This window comes from Suncus etruscus, chromosome 13, assembly GCF_024139225.1.
Source record: "Suncus etruscus isolate mSunEtr1 chromosome 13, mSunEtr1.pri.cur, whole genome shotgun sequence".
In the NCBI taxonomy this organism is placed as follows: Eukaryota; Metazoa; Chordata; class Mammalia; order Eulipotyphla; family Soricidae; genus Suncus; species Suncus etruscus.
In genome coordinates, this window is record NC_064860.1 from 28,296,898 (window position 1) to 28,313,822 (window position 16,925).

General features: G+C 37.8%; 2 protein-coding genes across 2 annotated transcripts in view; one reads left to right on the plus strand and one right to left on the minus strand.

The window, feature by feature from the left end:
* Positions 1-16,925, plus strand: part of FAM162A (family with sequence similarity 162 member A) — a 497,431-nt gene that overhangs the window by 475,791 nt on the left and 4,715 nt on the right. The gene's annotated exons all lie outside the window — the stretch shown is intronic.
* HSPBAP1 (HSPB1 associated protein 1) overlaps positions 1-16,925 on the minus strand; it is a 54,113-nt gene that overhangs the window by 35,238 nt on the left and 1,950 nt on the right. Inside the window, exon 3 of the mRNA XM_049785541.1 lies at positions 9,425-9,610. Within this exon, the coding sequence (XP_049641498.1) occupies positions 9,425-9,610 (186 nt within the window). The remainder of the gene's footprint in view (positions 1-9,424; positions 9,611-16,925) is intronic.

Below are 16,925 nucleotides of genomic sequence, written 5' to 3' on the forward strand. Positions count from 1 at the left end.
TTCATTAATTTCATAATAAATAATTATCTATTTAAGTAACTAGCACTATGCTCAGGTTTGTAAAACACAAAAGAAAATGATAACACCATTGCGGGGGAGAGAGAGAGATGCAGAATAGTCTCACTCATCTATGGGTTTTAAGAAAAATAAAAGTCATTTTTGTAACAATCCTCAGAGGCAATGAGAGGAGGGCTGGAACACCAGCTCACTTCATGAAGCTCACCACAAAGAGTGGTGAATACGCTATAGAAATAACTACACAGAGAACTACCATAATCATGTGAATGAATGAGGAAATGGGAAAGCCTGTCTGGAGTACAGGTGGGGGTGGAGTGGGATGGAGGGAGATTTGGGACATTGGTGGTGGGAATGTTGCACTGGTGAAGGTGTGGGGGGGTTCTTTACATGACTGAAACCTAATCACAATCATTTATGTAATCAAGATGTTTAAATAAAGGGAAAAAAAAGAATCCATTTAGGGGGTTGGAGAAATCGCATGGAGGTAAGGTGTTTGCCTTTCATGCAGGACAGTGGTTTGAATCCCGGCATCCCATATGGTCCCCTGTGCCTGCCAGGGGCGATTTCTGAGCATAGAGCCAGGAGTAACCACTGAGCGCTGCCAGGTGTGACCCAAAATCCAAAAAAAAAAGAATCCATTTAGATCATGATAAAGCTTTAGACAGCAAAACAGCAAAATTTAAATGTCACAAATTAAATGAAAAAACCTATATACTTATTTCTAATATATTTAATATATTTCTATATATCTATATATAGAATATATATTCTTTATTATATATTTCTATACTTATATACTTATTTCTATATAATTATATAGTAAAACTATAACTTGTGTTATAGACACTTTAAAATAAGGCAAAGATCACTAGAGAGGGTTGATCAAGAAAGCTTAGAATAAAGTTTATGGTTATTACTTACACAAAAATTACTAGATATATTAATTAAATTAAAACTTAATAGGAGAGATGCTCAGGCCAAGTACTACTTCTGCCAGCTGTGCTCAGAGCTACCACCAGCAAAGCTAGGGAACAGATGGGCATTCAGTATCTGGGATTGAATTCAAGGCCTCAAGCATGCAAGCTATGCCCTCTGTCACTGAGCTATCTCCCCAGCCCCATGACCGAATTAGTTTTTTTCTTGTAGCTAGCAGAATTTTTTATGAGTCTCATGCTCTTACCAGCTGAGCTAGACAGGCTCCTATCTAGCAAAATGTTAAAAATATACAGAGCAAAGTTAATATTTAAGAAAGCTGATTTTGATCTTTACATGGACTCCTTTCCAAGAATTCAGATCTGAGAGTAGAGGATTCCATTAAAGCTATTTTTTTTCTCATTCATTCATACTTACTTGGCCCTTTAAAATTTAGCTGAATTTGTAATAGTGCAACAGGGAACTAAAATACTTCTCTGAACAGCTTTTAGTTTCTCCATTTTTATCTGAACTGTGTACAAGTTTAATCCTAATCACCGTTTTCCCTTTCTCTTATTTCTCAGACTTCAGAGTGGCAGTGAAGTAAGAGAAGGGAGAGTGTACAACAAAGAATCATCTTAGTTTATCTACTTCATTAACTTGTTACTAAACTTTGAAAAGCAGGAAAACTCTACTAGTGTATATTTATCTAAAAGATAAAAATTTACATTTTATAAACTGAATTTGGCAATTTTTGAGAAGCAGTACTACTGTACAATAACTCCCATCATACACAAATATTTATATAGAGAGACATGATTCTCTATACATATGCTCTTAATAGAAATAGATCAGTGCATCAAGAATTTTTCACAGTAGCATCAGATAACAAACAATTTTTTAAATTAAAAACAGCCCTGTGGCCTAAATACTGCCTGGTTCTGGGGAATAGGAATAATTTCTAAATTATTTCAGTAAGCTCTAGGGTAAATCTAAAATCATGACAGTGTCCTGGGAGTTTGACTTCATAGAATTCAATCCAACTCGAGTTGATGTACAGCAGCTAGGGATTTGCCATACATGTGGGCAACTCTGGGTTGGATCCCTGCCACCACATATAGTCTTCTGAGCATCACCAGGAGTGATCCCTAAGTCAACAGTAAACACTGAGTACAGCCAGGTGTGGACCCCGAACTGCCTATAAAAAGACTTCAACCCAAGTACAAAGGCTGACAGAAGAGCCATTTCCCTGCAGTGTACTAAATGACACTTTACATGAAGGTCAATTTTCTTTTTTCCTTTTTTTTTTTTTTTTTTTTTTTTTTTGGTTTTTGGTTTTTGGTTCACACCCGGCAGTGCTCAGGGGTTACTCCTGGCAGACTCAGGGAACCATATGGTATGCTGGGATTTGAACCACCTCCCTTCTGCATGCAAGGCAAACACCTTATCTCCATGATATCTCTCGGTCCTGAAGGTCAATTTTCATAGGCACATCTGCACTGCAACTTCAGAACTTTCCTTCACAAAAAGTTGACTTTTAAGAAAAGAAAATCTACAGAGGGGCTAGAGCGACAGCACAGTGGAAAGGCGTTTGCCTTGCACACAGATGACCTGGGACCAGCCCAGGTTCCATCCCCATTATCCCATATGGTCTCCCAAACCTGCTAGGAACAATCTCTGAGGGCAGAGCCTGGAGTAATCCCTGAGCGCTGCCAGGTGTGACCCAAAAACAAAAACAAACAAACAAAAAAAAACAACCCCAAAATTATTTTAACACATAAAAATCTCAATATTTTAAGAAATGTGAGGACTCTATGAAAATGCCAATACCTATTACTCAAAGATAAAATTTTGGTTTTTTTGGTTTAGGTTTTTGGCCACACCTGGTGGTGCTCAGGGGTAAGTTAATCCTGGCTCTTTACTCAAAAAACCCACCTGGGACTGGCCTTAGCTCAGCGGTTACTTCACAATCACAAAACTTAGCTTTGAAACCAATCACCTCTGGTGGTTTGAGACCTGCAGGTGCTTTCCAGTCCTTTTTTTTGGGACTGGAGCGGTGGCCTGGAGCGATAAGGCATCTGCCTTGCTGGCACTGGCTTAGGACGGACCGCGGTTCGATCCCATGGCATCCCATATGGTCCCCCAAGCCAGGAGCGATTTCTGAGCACATACCCAGGAGTAACCCCTGAGCGTCACCAGGTGTGGCCCAAAAATTAAAAAAAAAATCACTCCTGGCAAACTGTGGGTGAGGGTGGGACATATGATATAAATCTTTCTGACACAAGAATGGCCTTCCAAATTTCCACAAGAGACTGATCACAGATCTATCGCACATACACAATAAGCCAAGTGATCATTAGTGTTGTACTAAGTATCACATACAACATAAAAAGACAAGGTGCTCTGAGACTGTCTAACAGTTACAACTGATTTGAGAAGTGAAAGAGGAAAACATAGTCAGAAAAGAATTCCAGGAGAGAAACACTGGAGTTGACTAAGAACTGAAGAAGAGAAATTAATAATATAATGCTGAAGGCGATAAAATGAGAAAAGAGAAGACTAGGTCACATATAAATCAGTTTAGGAGTAGAAAGAAGCAAACCACTGGAAATACAAAAACTAAAAGGAAAAGAAAAGGAAAAAAATGAATAAAAGAACCACAACACTTGTTCAAGTCTGAGATGAGAGATTAAATTGATCAAAGCCAACAACAGTCTTTTCCACCACATCAAAGATTTTGATCTTTAGCCTAAAGTAATGGAAAAATATTAAAAGAGGTTTAGCAGGAAATAAGGTGAAACTGCTGGTTTTAAGAAAAACAACCTGTCTCTGGTTTTAGAATAAAGAATAGGTGGAAAGGGCAGCTGGGCAGAAGGAGTAGTCATAAAACTATTACTGCTACAAAGGAGGTCAATGGCAAAGCAGGTAGATGCCTGAAATTTAGAATAAAATTCATCAAGTCACCAACACCACTTAAGAGTCAATTAGAATGAATCCAGTTTCTGATGTAAGCTTATGGAGAGTGAAGCTTTTAACTGCTATTCTCTCTCTCTTAAACAACTATCTTTTTTTGTTTGTTTGTTTGTTTTTGTTTTTGGGCCACACCCGGCAGTGCTCAGGGGTTACTCCTGGCTGTCTGCTCAGAAATAGCTCCTAGCAGGCACGGGGGATCATATGGGACAACGGGATTCGAACCAACCACCTTTGGTCCTGGATCGGCTGCTTGCAAGGCAAATGTCGCTGTGCTATCTCTCCGGGCCCTTAAACAACTATCTTAAAGAAATAATAAAAAAATGAAGGCAAGATTTTTTTTTAAAAAAATGTTCAAGGTTCATTTCAATGGTACCTTATTACAAATGTCAAACTCCCAAGCAATCTAAATAAGAAAAACTTAAAAAATAAGTTAGGGGTTAGAGAGACAGCTTAACAAGTTCTTGGAGTGTCACCAGAAGCTAATACTGGCACCAAGCAAGAAGCAGTTTCTGTGCAATCTAGGTATGACCCAAAATAACAAATAATAAAATAAGTTTTAATGAAAGTAATTTTAAAGTCAATTATGACACTAAGATACAATGAAAGTCAGTTAAAAGTCAAATTAAATGTCAAGACACTGCTCATATCACATTAAGTGGAAATTAATAACTACAGACTGTACACTGTATAATTTACTCCTGTGTAGCCCATTAACAAAATAAACTAAATAGGGCCAGAATGATAGCACAGAAACAGAGCATTTGCCTTGCACGCTGCCAACTCTGGACGGACAGACAGACACCTGGTTTGATTCCCTGTATCCCATAAGGTCCCTGATCCTGCCAGGAGCGATTTCTGAATGCAGAACCAGGAGTAGCCTCTGGGCACCACCAGGTGTGGCCCAAAGAACAAAAAACAAAACAAACAAAAAAGACAAAATTAAAAAAAAAAAAAAACCTTTAGGCTCTAAAATCCAAATTAGATTACCAGAAGAAAGGGAGATAAAAAGGGTGAATAAATTAGGTAAAAAGTGGTCAACCAGGGACTGGAGCACGTGTTGCACACATCCAACCACAAAAGGACCCCAGTTTGAATCCCGGCATCCCATATGGTCCCTGAGCCTGCCAGGAGTGATTTCTGAGCAAAGAGCCAGGAGTAACCCCTGAGCGCCGCTGGGTGTGACCCAACCCCCCCCCCAAGTGGTCAACAACAAGTAAAGAATAAAATTATGATTTTCAGTAGTGAATAAAATGTACTACACACACAGAGCTGATTTACAATGATGTGACCTGAAACCTATATATACAAACTGAGCACTTCAAAGATGAAAACATTTTAAATAGCATTATTGAAAAACAAGCTGTCAAAATAATTTATTTTTATTCTATTTTGGATTTTACAGTGTCAGGACTTACTCCTGGTTTTACACTGAAGGATCACGGCTGGTGGGGCTCAAAGAACTATTTGGGATGCCAAGGATCAAACTTGGGTCAACTATGTGCAAGGCAAGCATCCTACTTGCTGTACTATCACTTTGGGCTAATAGCTTATTTTTAAAACACAAAAATGCCTGCACAAACATGCCAAAACTAATGGCTTTCTTTTGGTAGTAAGATCAAATACTTTTAAATTTCTTTTTAAGTTTTTTCACTAATGTTCTTTATAATGAAGGCATGCTTTAATTTTTCTTATTATTTCCATTTAGTAAGTAAAGTTTGTTAAGCATTTACTACATGTAAAGCAACTACTCTAAATATTGTGTGTATATGAATGCATTTAATTCTGAGAACATTTTTTAAACTTTATTTATTTATGGATTGATTGATTTGGGGGCCACACTCCATGGTGCTCAGGGGTTACTCCTGGCTTTGCACTCAGAAATAGCCCATGGAAGGCTGGGAGACCATAAGGAATGCTGGGAATCAAACCAGGTTCCTCCAGGTTGGCCACATGCAAGGCAAATGCCCTACCACTGTGCTATATCTCCTGCCCCTCCTAAGAACTTTTTTTTCGGGGGGGGGGTCACACCTGGCTGTGCGCAGGGGTTACTTCTGGCTCTATGCTCAGAAATTGCTCCTGGGAGGCTCGGGGGACCATATGGGATGCTGGGATTCAAACAACTATCCTTCTGCATGCAAGGCAAACGTACTACCTCCATGCTATCTCTCCAGCCCCTCCTGAGAAGACTTTTAAGACATAGAAAAGTTAGGTGACTTGCCAAAATTCATACAGAACGGGCCCGGAGAGATAGCACAGCGGTGTTTGCCTTGCAAGCTTCCGATCCAGGACCTAAGGTGGTTGGTTCGAATCCCGGTGTCCCATATGGTCCCCCGTGCCTGCCAGGAGCTATTTCTGAGCAGATAGCCAGGAGTAACCCCTGAGCACCACCGGGTGTGGCCCAAAAACCAAAAAAAAAAAAAAATTCACAAAGAAAGCACACACAGAAATTTAAATGCACGCAAGCTTTAAAGACAGTGATCTTATTACATTTCTATAAACTGCCTGAGGGAAGGCTCCGTTAAATTTCAAAGAAATAACCTGAATAGGAAATTAAGAAAGCTAAAGAAAGGGAAGTTAGTTGCAAATCATATATTTGGTAAGAGTCTGAGTATTTTGAACATATAACGTTCTATGATAACATATAAAAGACAAAACTAAACTCCTAAAACAAGTTTAAAAAAAAACTCAGAAAATGGGCAAAGATTTGAACAGATAACTTTTTTTTTTGGTTTTTGGATCATACCTGGCAGTGCTCAGGGGTTATTCTTGGCTCTGCAATCAGAAATTACTCCTGGCAGGCTCAGGGGACCATACGGAATGCCAGGATTCAAACCTCAGTTGTCTGTGTGCAAGGCAAATGCCCTACCCTCTGTGCTATCACTCTGGCCCCACTGAACAGAGATCTTAAAAAAAAATTGCAAATGGTCAATAGCAAGTGAAAAGATAAACAATTAGACAGTAGGAATAAGTATTTTATCAAAACCATAGAGAGGTAAGATTTCATATCTACTAGGATGGCTAGAACTTTCAAAGATGCAAAAATGTGATAAAGATGTAGAGAAATTGCAATCCACAGAAACTGTGGGGTCAGGGGAAGAAGAAAAATGGTTCTACTCCTTTGAAAAATAGCTTTGGCAGCTCCAAAAAAGTTCAACAAAGTTAATATATGTAATTCTACTTCTAGATCTATTCCTAAGAAAAAATGAAAGCATTTGTCTAGGCAAATGTGTGTACATAAATCTTCACAGTTGCATTCTTCTATTTATAATTTAATTTTTATTTAAACATCATGAGTTTATAAATTTATTACATGGTTTCAGGTATATAATGTTTGCACCTTCAATCCCATGGCCTCTCCATCAGTGAGTCCCCAGACTCTCTCCTAACCCTCAACCTTATATTTAGTAAATATATTTGAAAACTTAATTATTGTAATATATAGAATTTTTTTTGAATCCAAAAGTCAGAGGGAGAGAGATAGATGCAGAATAATCTTACTAATCTTGGATTTAAAAAAAAAATAAAAGACAGTTTTGCAATAATTCTCATAGACAAAAGAGATGAGGGCTGGAAGGTCCAACTCACGATATGAAGCTCACCACAAAGAGTGGTGAGTGCAGTAAGAGAAATAACTACATTGACAACTATCATAACAATCTAAATGAATGAGGGAAGTAGAAGGCCTATCTCAAGTACAGGCGAGGGGTGGGGTGGAGAGGAGGGAGATTTGGGACATTGGTGATGAGAACGTTGCACTCGTAAAGGGGGGTGTTTTTTATATGACTGAAACCCAACTACAATCATATCTGTAATCAATGTGTTTAAATAAAGACATTAAAAACAAACAAAAAACAATAAATCTTAAGTCAGTTGGGAATAAACTTTTTGGCATACTAAATATGAAATATTTTTGTATCAATTTATCCTTATAAAACCCATAGAGAAAACTATGAAATTCTGTTGAATAAAGTCAAAGTACAAAAATAAAAGCAAGAATCATAAAATATGAACTCATTTTTTTTAACATTGGCTGTAATGGAATATAAAGAGGTACTTACTATATGAACATACAAAATAATAAAAAGTTTTTAAAAATCAAATAATTCTATGGAATAAACTAGAGGGCCAACATAAGGACCTTTAAAGAAATTAAAAGGGAACTGAATACGTTTCTACTTCCTACTGAGTTATTAATAGATATACACAAGAGTCACTTCATAGCAGTGCTTAAAATCTCTAGAATCTTTAGAATATAAAACTTATCCATTTTTAAATAGAAGTTAAACCATTCTGAAACCAGATTTCTAATTTATTCTAATCTAATTCCTAGATTAGAAATAGATCTGTTATTTCAAATTAACTAGTTTTAGAGGTAAGAATAATTTTTATATGACTAAAATGTTTACAGGAAGAAAGAGGAAGCCAACAAAATTAAACTGCTCAAAAGGAGGATGGAAAGTTTTAAGTATTTCACTTTTTTACAGTGCAATAAAGGTGATACAGCCAATAGAGATAAAATTTCAACTCAAACCAAGCATTAGAAGGGGTTATTATATTAGGTTAGTATTGGTCCGTTTCAATGACCTGGGAACATAAACAAGAGCACATTAGCAAATAATCTTTAGTTTACCAAATTAAACATAGTATACTATTTCCAATCATGATACATAAATATTTTTATAAAATTATTATTTTTATAAATATTGTGTGACCAAAGTGAATTTACAAATCTTTCACAGTAATATTTTTTTTTTTTGGTTTTTGGTTTTTGGGCCACACCCAGCGGTGCTCAGGGGTTACTCCTGGCTATCTGCTCAGAAATAGCTCCTGGCAGGCACGGGGGACCATATGGGACACCGGGATTCGAGCCAACCACCATAGGTCCTGGATCGGCTGCTTGCAAGGCAAACACTGCTGTGCTATCTCTCCGGGCCCTCACAGTAATATTTAAGGTACATAATAACAATGAATCAGGGCCATTCCCACCACCGTGTTGTCCTCTCCCACCCCTGTTCCCAGCATGCATCCCATATCTCCCCGCTCTGTCCCCTGAACTGCTAGTGTAACTGGTCCCCTCTGTGTATAGCTTGCTGTAGATTTGGTATCGATTCTGTTGTCATTGACTTTGGGTTTGGTGCATAAACAAATATTTTTACAGGATCATAAATGATAGTCTGTTTGTACTAACTATCCTAAAGCTTCCAATAAAATTTTCCTATCTGAAAATCATCAAATAGGGAATTAGAAAAAAGGGATTATCTAGGTCTGAAGAGGGCCATTAAAATAATACTGCAGATAAGGCTTGGATGCAGCTGATCAGGATTTGATCCCTGGCACCCCCTATGGTTCTCCAAGCACCACAATGCTCCCTGAGCACAGAGTGAGTTGTTAAGTCCTGAGCACCAGTAGATGTGGTCAAAACACCAAACAAAACAAGCTTATTATCAGAGATAAGTCACTGATAAAAATAGTCATGTTACTGCTGACATTATGATGGCAATTACTTGTAGTCCAAACCTACCTGTGTGTGTGCTCTTCATCCCCATCCTGAACCGGATATGCCTGCCACGAAGAACCTCGGCAAGGTGGTTAGCCGTCCAGTTTCGGGCTGGCCAATTGGAAACCATATTACAGAAAATTACAGGTTGTTGTAACGACATTATAATTTCTTTTGCTTTCTCTGGTGCAAATGGCTTGGCATGGTTAACTACCGAGAGAAATAACAGAGCAAGAGATGACTGTAAAGGTACTTAATCTAATATAAATAAATGCTATCATTTTTATTTTGGCAAGTATTTCTGTGTGGCTTTATTACAATTTATGCAAATACCTCAAAGAATCATAATTTTTCAATATTTCTCCTAGTATCATCCTAGATCGGCTGTGTGCAAGGCAAACGCTCTGATGCTGTGCTGTCTCCCTGGACACATAATTTAAAATTTTAAAATAAAGATATTTTTCAAGAAATTAAAAAAAGAAAGAGAAAAGTTTACTTCTGACCACCACCCAAACAATATCAAATATTTATTGATAGAGTGCTTTATAGTTACCACATTCTTTCAACTATATTAAAAAAATGTGCTCAGATGATCCAATATGAAGCCAACAAGATACAGACATTATTCAAAGGAAGAAACAGAAAATCAGCTGCTAGGTGTCCACAGAACAATGAGTCCAAGTTTCCTAATTCTAAGTTCAGGGCTGTTACAACTGCTTCCAGAAAATTAAAGCTGAAGTCTGGCACTAAAGCAGAAAATCAGGAGAGAACGCAGAACCTATAAAGTTACATAGGAGAACTTTAGATCAATCATAGTCTATATGAAATCAAGTTATGTTGTTGAGGGGAGAGGAATGTGTTGGCATATAAATGTGAGGGTGGAAAGAACATCCTTACTCAGTAACTATTCTCATCTTCCTTACTAATGAAATGCTGGGAAATGGAAGTCTCCCTAGATTTCTTTGCTGATAGTAGTGGCCAGAAATATAATATGGAAGTTGAATAAATTAACAAAATATATCTTATCAAGCTCTGAGATACAAGAACATTTCTTCAAAAAGATAAATGCACACACACAAAAGATAAATGCATGTTAAATGCAGTGCATTGTGCGATGGTAAGATTATGGAAGCAATTAAGGTGTCCAATGGCAGTTGAGTGAACAATAAAATTGTGGAATATATATAATATTACACAGCCATAAGGAAGCATGAAATTATAAAATTTTCTGTAATTAGATTAGAACTGGAGAATTTCATTAAGTTAGGAGGAGAAAAACAAACACCAGAGAGTATCATTATTCTGTGGTATACAGAATAATATAATGAGGAAATAGAACATATCAAGGGGATACCCTAGAATTAATATAAAGGCAAAGGGCAAGAGCATTGGACTTTGCTGGGGTGTAAAGGCTCTAGAAGCACTAGAGCCAACATTAGTGTAAGCATGGGCCTAACCTAAAATGATTAAAATTTAAAATAAGTCTGTTGAGACAGGTTGTGGTGTGGGAGAAAATCAGGGAACTCTGGTGGAGAGATGAGGATAGTGGGATAGGAGTTCTAATATTGTTCTAATATATTCTAATATTGCATGATGCTCTATTGTCAACAACCATGTAAATCATTGTGAATAAATTTTTTATTTTTATTTTTGGGCCACAATGGTGGCGTTCAGAGATTACGCCAGGTCCATCCTGGGTCATGCAGGGCAAACGCCCTACCACTGTGCTATTATTCTAGCTCAGGCATCTCAAACTCAATTTACCTGGGGGCCACAGGAGGCAAAGTCAGGGTGAGGCAGGGACGCATAAGGGATTTCACAAAAAAAAAAAAAAAAAGTCCTCAAACGTCATTATTAACAGTTTTAATTATTTCTTCTGAACATGGCATCTTTTGCCTATTCCTTGCTGCCAGAGACTTGACAGTGCTTCTTCTCACAAATCTGAACCACATTTGGCTTTAGAGAGGAAGCAGTTGAGACCCTCAGTATGGCTTGAAGATGATCATCATTAAGTCTAGACCTGTATTTTGACTTATTGAAGTTAAATGTGGAGAATAACTTTTCACACAAATATGTGCTCCCAAAAAGGCATATGGTGTTCATTCGGGAAAGCTCAGAGAAGTTGGGAGGCAATTCTCTCAAAAATTACCCATGCATGTCTGCTTTTTCACTAATCTCCCTGAACTTGGCTTTGAGATCAGAGTTGTATTGCAGGTCAATGAGCTCCATTTGAAGCACAGGAGGGGCATCTTGCACATCAAAGGAAAAGGGGTCCACAAAAATTTGGAAAGTGGCTCTGTGCTTTTTGAAGTCTGCAAATCTGTGATCAAATTCCTTCTCTAGCTTAGAAATAGCATCAATATATTTCTCACCACTGAATGGTATGCCTGCATCCACAAGTTCCTTGCATGCTGGGAAATGGCAAAGGTTTGTCTGAGAGAGCTGGGATTTCCATAACACAAGTTTTGTGGAGAATGCTCTCACGTTGTCATAGGCAGCACTGATAAGCTGCCCCTGGCCTTGTAACATCTTGTTTAGTACATTCAGCTTATGTGTGATGTCAACAAGGAAAGCTAAGTCAATGAGCCATTTGTGAACACTCTACTCAGAAACAGCATTCCCATCCTTCTCCATGAAGGCTTTCACTTCTCTCAACTTAAAAAACATTTCCCCTGCTGAGCCAACGTACCTCAGTGAAATAGAGCACCTCTCCATATTCTGACTCCATTTCCTCTAAAAAAAAGCACGGAACCTCCTGTGCTTTAAGCCCCTGGAACTGATTTGGTTGATGCATTTCACAACAACAGACATCACATTGTCACATGGCAGGCACAGGGCCTGCTGATGGATAATGCAGTGATGAGCAATGGCCTTCTCTACACCCTCCTCTTCAAGTTTTTTTTTTGAACAAGTGTCACCAGTCCATTTTTCCTCCCTGTCATTGATGGCACTCCATCGGTTATTATTCCAACAAACCTCTTCCATGGCAAACCTGCATTCTCAATGGCATCACACAGATGCCGAAATATCTCATTAGCAGTGGTCTGGCCATGCATTGGAATTATTGTGAGCAGCTCCTCTGTCAATTCAAAATTACAATCAACACCACGGACATAAATTGTGAGCTGCGCAGTGTCTGTTATATCTGTGCCCTCATCAAGAGCAACTGAGTATGCATCAAAACATTTGGCTTTCTCACACAGTTGATGATAAATGTCACTTGACATGTCAGAAATATGCTCTGCCATAGTGTTGGCAGAAAGGCGGATTTTGCTAAACTGACATTTCTTTTCTGGACAGATAATACTTGTAGCCTGTAACATGCATTTTTTAACAAACTCTCCTTCTGTGAATGGTTTCCCTGCCTTAGCAATCATCTCACTAATCATGTAACTAACTTCAACTGATGCAACATTCTCTTTGGTTGCTTTCTTGAAGAAATCTTGTTGCCTCATTAGACATGCTTTAAGACTGGCAACCTGCTTGGCTCTCTCATTTCCTTGATAATTTGCACATTCCTCAGCATGTTTAGTTGAATAATGGCGCTTCAAGTTGTATTCCTTGTGCACTGCAACTTTCTCTGAGCAAATAAGACATGTGGGGATGCCCCTGTGCTCAATATTCTGAGGGATATAATAAAGGTCCAAGAAATTGCAAGACTTAGCTGAAATAACTCAGCTTTGTACCACTAAATTAACACCAGGAAATGTCTACGACCTGAATCCCTTCATATTAAAATAAATGAACTTTTTTTTTTTTTGGTTTTTCAGGCCACACCCATTTGATGCTCAGGGGTTACTCCTGGCTAAGCACTCAGAAACTGCCCCTGGCTTGGGGGACCATATGGGACGCCGGGAGATCGAACCACGATCCAACCGCAGTCCTTCCTTGGCTAGCGCTTGTAAGGTAGACACCTTGCCTCTAACGCCACCTTGCTGGCCCCAAATAAATGAACTTTTATAATTAAGACTGTCATTGGTTCATAACGCAGTATAACACCTTGTTTTCTGAAGCTGCAATTGTCAAGGCAATCACATTCTCACTATCAAATACTTTGTCACTTAGGTTGAATAAATCATGGTTAGTCTGACCCACTGAAGCAAGTCTCTTTATAGTTCCAAAATTATAAAGCATTCAAATCCTAAACGTTTTGTTTTTAGAATTTTAAAACGTTCTGGGAAAAACAGAAGCACAATCTTTTCAGGGAAGTATTTATCATTTTGCTTACAGTAAAATCAGAGTCAAGCTTTCCTTGTGTTAGACTGACCCATTTGCTCACCAGAACCACATATGATAACCTGAGTAAAAGCATGAGTGACTCCTGAGCACTGCCAGGAATTGCTGCTCCCACAGAAACATTATCAGAACCAAAAAACAAGATGGTTTGGAATGTCTCCAAAAGTTCTCATACTTGAATATGTCCAACTTCTCTTCTACAAATAAATACCTGGAGGTTAGGGATATTTGAGTAGAGGTTTGACAGAGCTTCAAAGAATAAAATACTTTTCTCTAACATTTGTTTTAATGTTGAAATGATTTGATTAAAATCTCAGATGTTATTTAATAGGATACTCTAATATCTGAAATTTGGTGAGGATACACCTGACCCAGGGATTCATTATGGTTGTTAAATGTTTCAACATTTGCTAAATGAATGGAAAGTGCTTCCTTCTGTGTGCAGAAAGCAGCAGTAAGGCTGCCCATCTGTAAGATGAAATTAGCACATTTACAGAATTTCAGGCCTACTGGTGAAATAAAACAATCTGCAGGTTGTGAGATAAACTTATTTGGTCTCTGATAATTTTTATCAACAATGAACTGCACTATTTAGAAATGTAAGTGTTACAATTCCTTTAAAGAACAATGCAATCTACATGGCATTAATTAAATTGCCTACAGATGCAGCCAGTTATTTCATGTTGGAATAAATGCCAAGCTATAAATATTCTGAAGCAACTCTGACAGAAAGACTATAAAAGTTAAGTGTATTTGGGTATACACTTGCTGCAAGCTAATATGAAGTAGAAGGGCTGGTGAGTATAGAGAGTAAGGTGCTTGCCTTTCACACAGCAGACCCAAATTCAATCCCCAGCACCATAAATGGTCCCCTCGCCTAGCCAGGAGTGATCCCTGATGTTGAGCCAAGAGTAAGCAGAGAAGGGTGTAGCCCAAACATCAAAACAAACAAACAAACAAACAAACGAAAACAAACCCACAAACGAACTAACTAGAAGAAGCGGGAAAATACTGGAGGAAAAAATAGTAATCTAGGTATTATACTATAGTCTCTTCTCCTAAATGTAACAAATTACTTACAGTTTTGTTTACAACAAATTCTGTTAGTAAAACAGTATCAAAGCAAACTACCCTTTTGTTCAATCATTTTTTTCTTTAAAGCAAAGTAATTTGAAACCTACTTTCCCTGAAACTACCAGCAATCTGACTTCAGTTCCTTACTATCTGATTTACATTTCAAGGTAAAATTAAGAAACATCCGACATTACCAAAACACACTCCTAATACTGACAAACTACAATAAAGACAAAGATCCAAAACTGGAATGAACTGATTCCTAACATTTACTAAATAAAATTTTAATTGAAAAGTAAGTTATTTTAAAAGCTTCAGAAAGTGACAGAAAAGAAAATTATAAGCTACAATACAGATTAGTGTAGTGAGAAACTGAATCATAGCAAAATGAGCTAGGATACTAGATATTTCTTTTTTTGTTGTTGTTTTTGTTTTGGGGCCACACCCAGCAATGGTCAGGGGTTACTCCTGGCTCTGGGCTCAGAACACTCCTGGCAGGCTCTGGGGACCATATGGGATTCAGGTTATTGAACCTAGGTCCATCCCCGGTTGGCTGTGTGCAAAGCAAACACCTTAATGCTGTGCTATCTCTCTGGCCCAGATATTAGATATTTCTAAATATATGCATGTTAGCTAATGGTACTTTCAATAACAAAATCTGTGTCTTAGCCACAAAAACTTAAAATTTCTCTAATGGTATATGTTAGTGTAAAAAATAATGAACAAGGGGCCAGAACGGTGGCATACGGAGTAAGGCGGCTACCTTGCACGCACTAGCCTAGGACAGACCATGGTTCAATCCCTCTGCATTCCATATGGTCCCCTAAACCAGGAGCGATTTCTGAGTCACTGGGTGTGGCCAAGAAAAAACGAACATTTAAATAATGTCAGAAAAATACTGATGGAAATAAGATTATTATTTAGCAATATTACTGTAAGTACTAAAGACTAAATAAAATTATTTTATATGTCACTATTAAAAGAAGAGGCACTAAGAAATGCAAAAATATTTTATGTTCATATATTGAAAAAATTGGCAAAATGAACATCCTACACAATACATTATACAGATCAGTGAAATCTTCATCAAAATATCGGTGACATTCTAAAGAACAAAGGCTACTAAAATTTGTATGGGATAAGAGTCAAAGCAATTCTGAAAAAAAAATGTAAGAAATTACTCCCAGGTTTTAAAACAAACTATAAAGCTACTGTAATCAAAACTGGGAATAAAGATCCTCTGATCATCTGAATAGTGAGAGCACAGATATAAACTCTCAGAAATATGAACAGTTAACCTATGGCCAGCATTGTACTAGGTGATTGGCCACATGTGCTAAACAGAGTAAGTTCTTTGGCCACATATGATTAAACAGAGTAAGTTCTATCATCAAGGTACATAATATCTGATGGAAGAAACAAAATAATGAATTACAGATTATGAGAAACAAAATGAAAGAAATAGAATAATGTATTCTTTGGACTGGAGAGATAGTACAGCCAATAGGGTACTTGCATGCAGCAGACCAAGATTTGTTCCTTTGGATTCTAGCCCCAGTATACTATATGGTCCTTTAAGCACCCCCAGGAGTAATTTCTGAGTGCAGTGCCAGGAGTCTGTCCTGAGCACAGCTGGGTGTGACTCCAAAACAGAAGAAACCAGAATGATATATTCTATAATTTGTAGGATTAGAGGGAAAAGTTGGAAGAGGAGAAAAAGAAATAATGATTATTATTCTTGGAAACATCATTACAGGCCTGGAATAAGGACTTGTGTGCCATAATTAGGTGTTTGGCTTTTAAGGGCTTGTTTGTTTGATTGGTTGGTTTGTTTTGGTTTTGGCCATGCAGGTTGTGTTCAGGGCTTCTCTACATTTGGTGTTTCGAGGAACATGCATTCCAGCATTTAATTTAATTTCAGCATTAAGCTCAGGTTTACACAAGCTCCAGCTCCCTCATGTATTTCCCCAGAAGTACCCCCACCTTGGCCACACACACACACACTTCTGCCATAACTAGCAAAGCAAGTTAACTAGCAAAACTGTACTTTAAAACTTAGAATTAAATTTTAAGAGAATGGATTTAATTATTTTAAGGAAAGCACTAGCTTTTTACTACTGAATAAAGGGACTGATAGGGCACACAATAAAAATGGATGCGGTCTAAAGATAATAGTGATGGTTTAGGTCAGAGATACGGTTTCATCAAGTATATG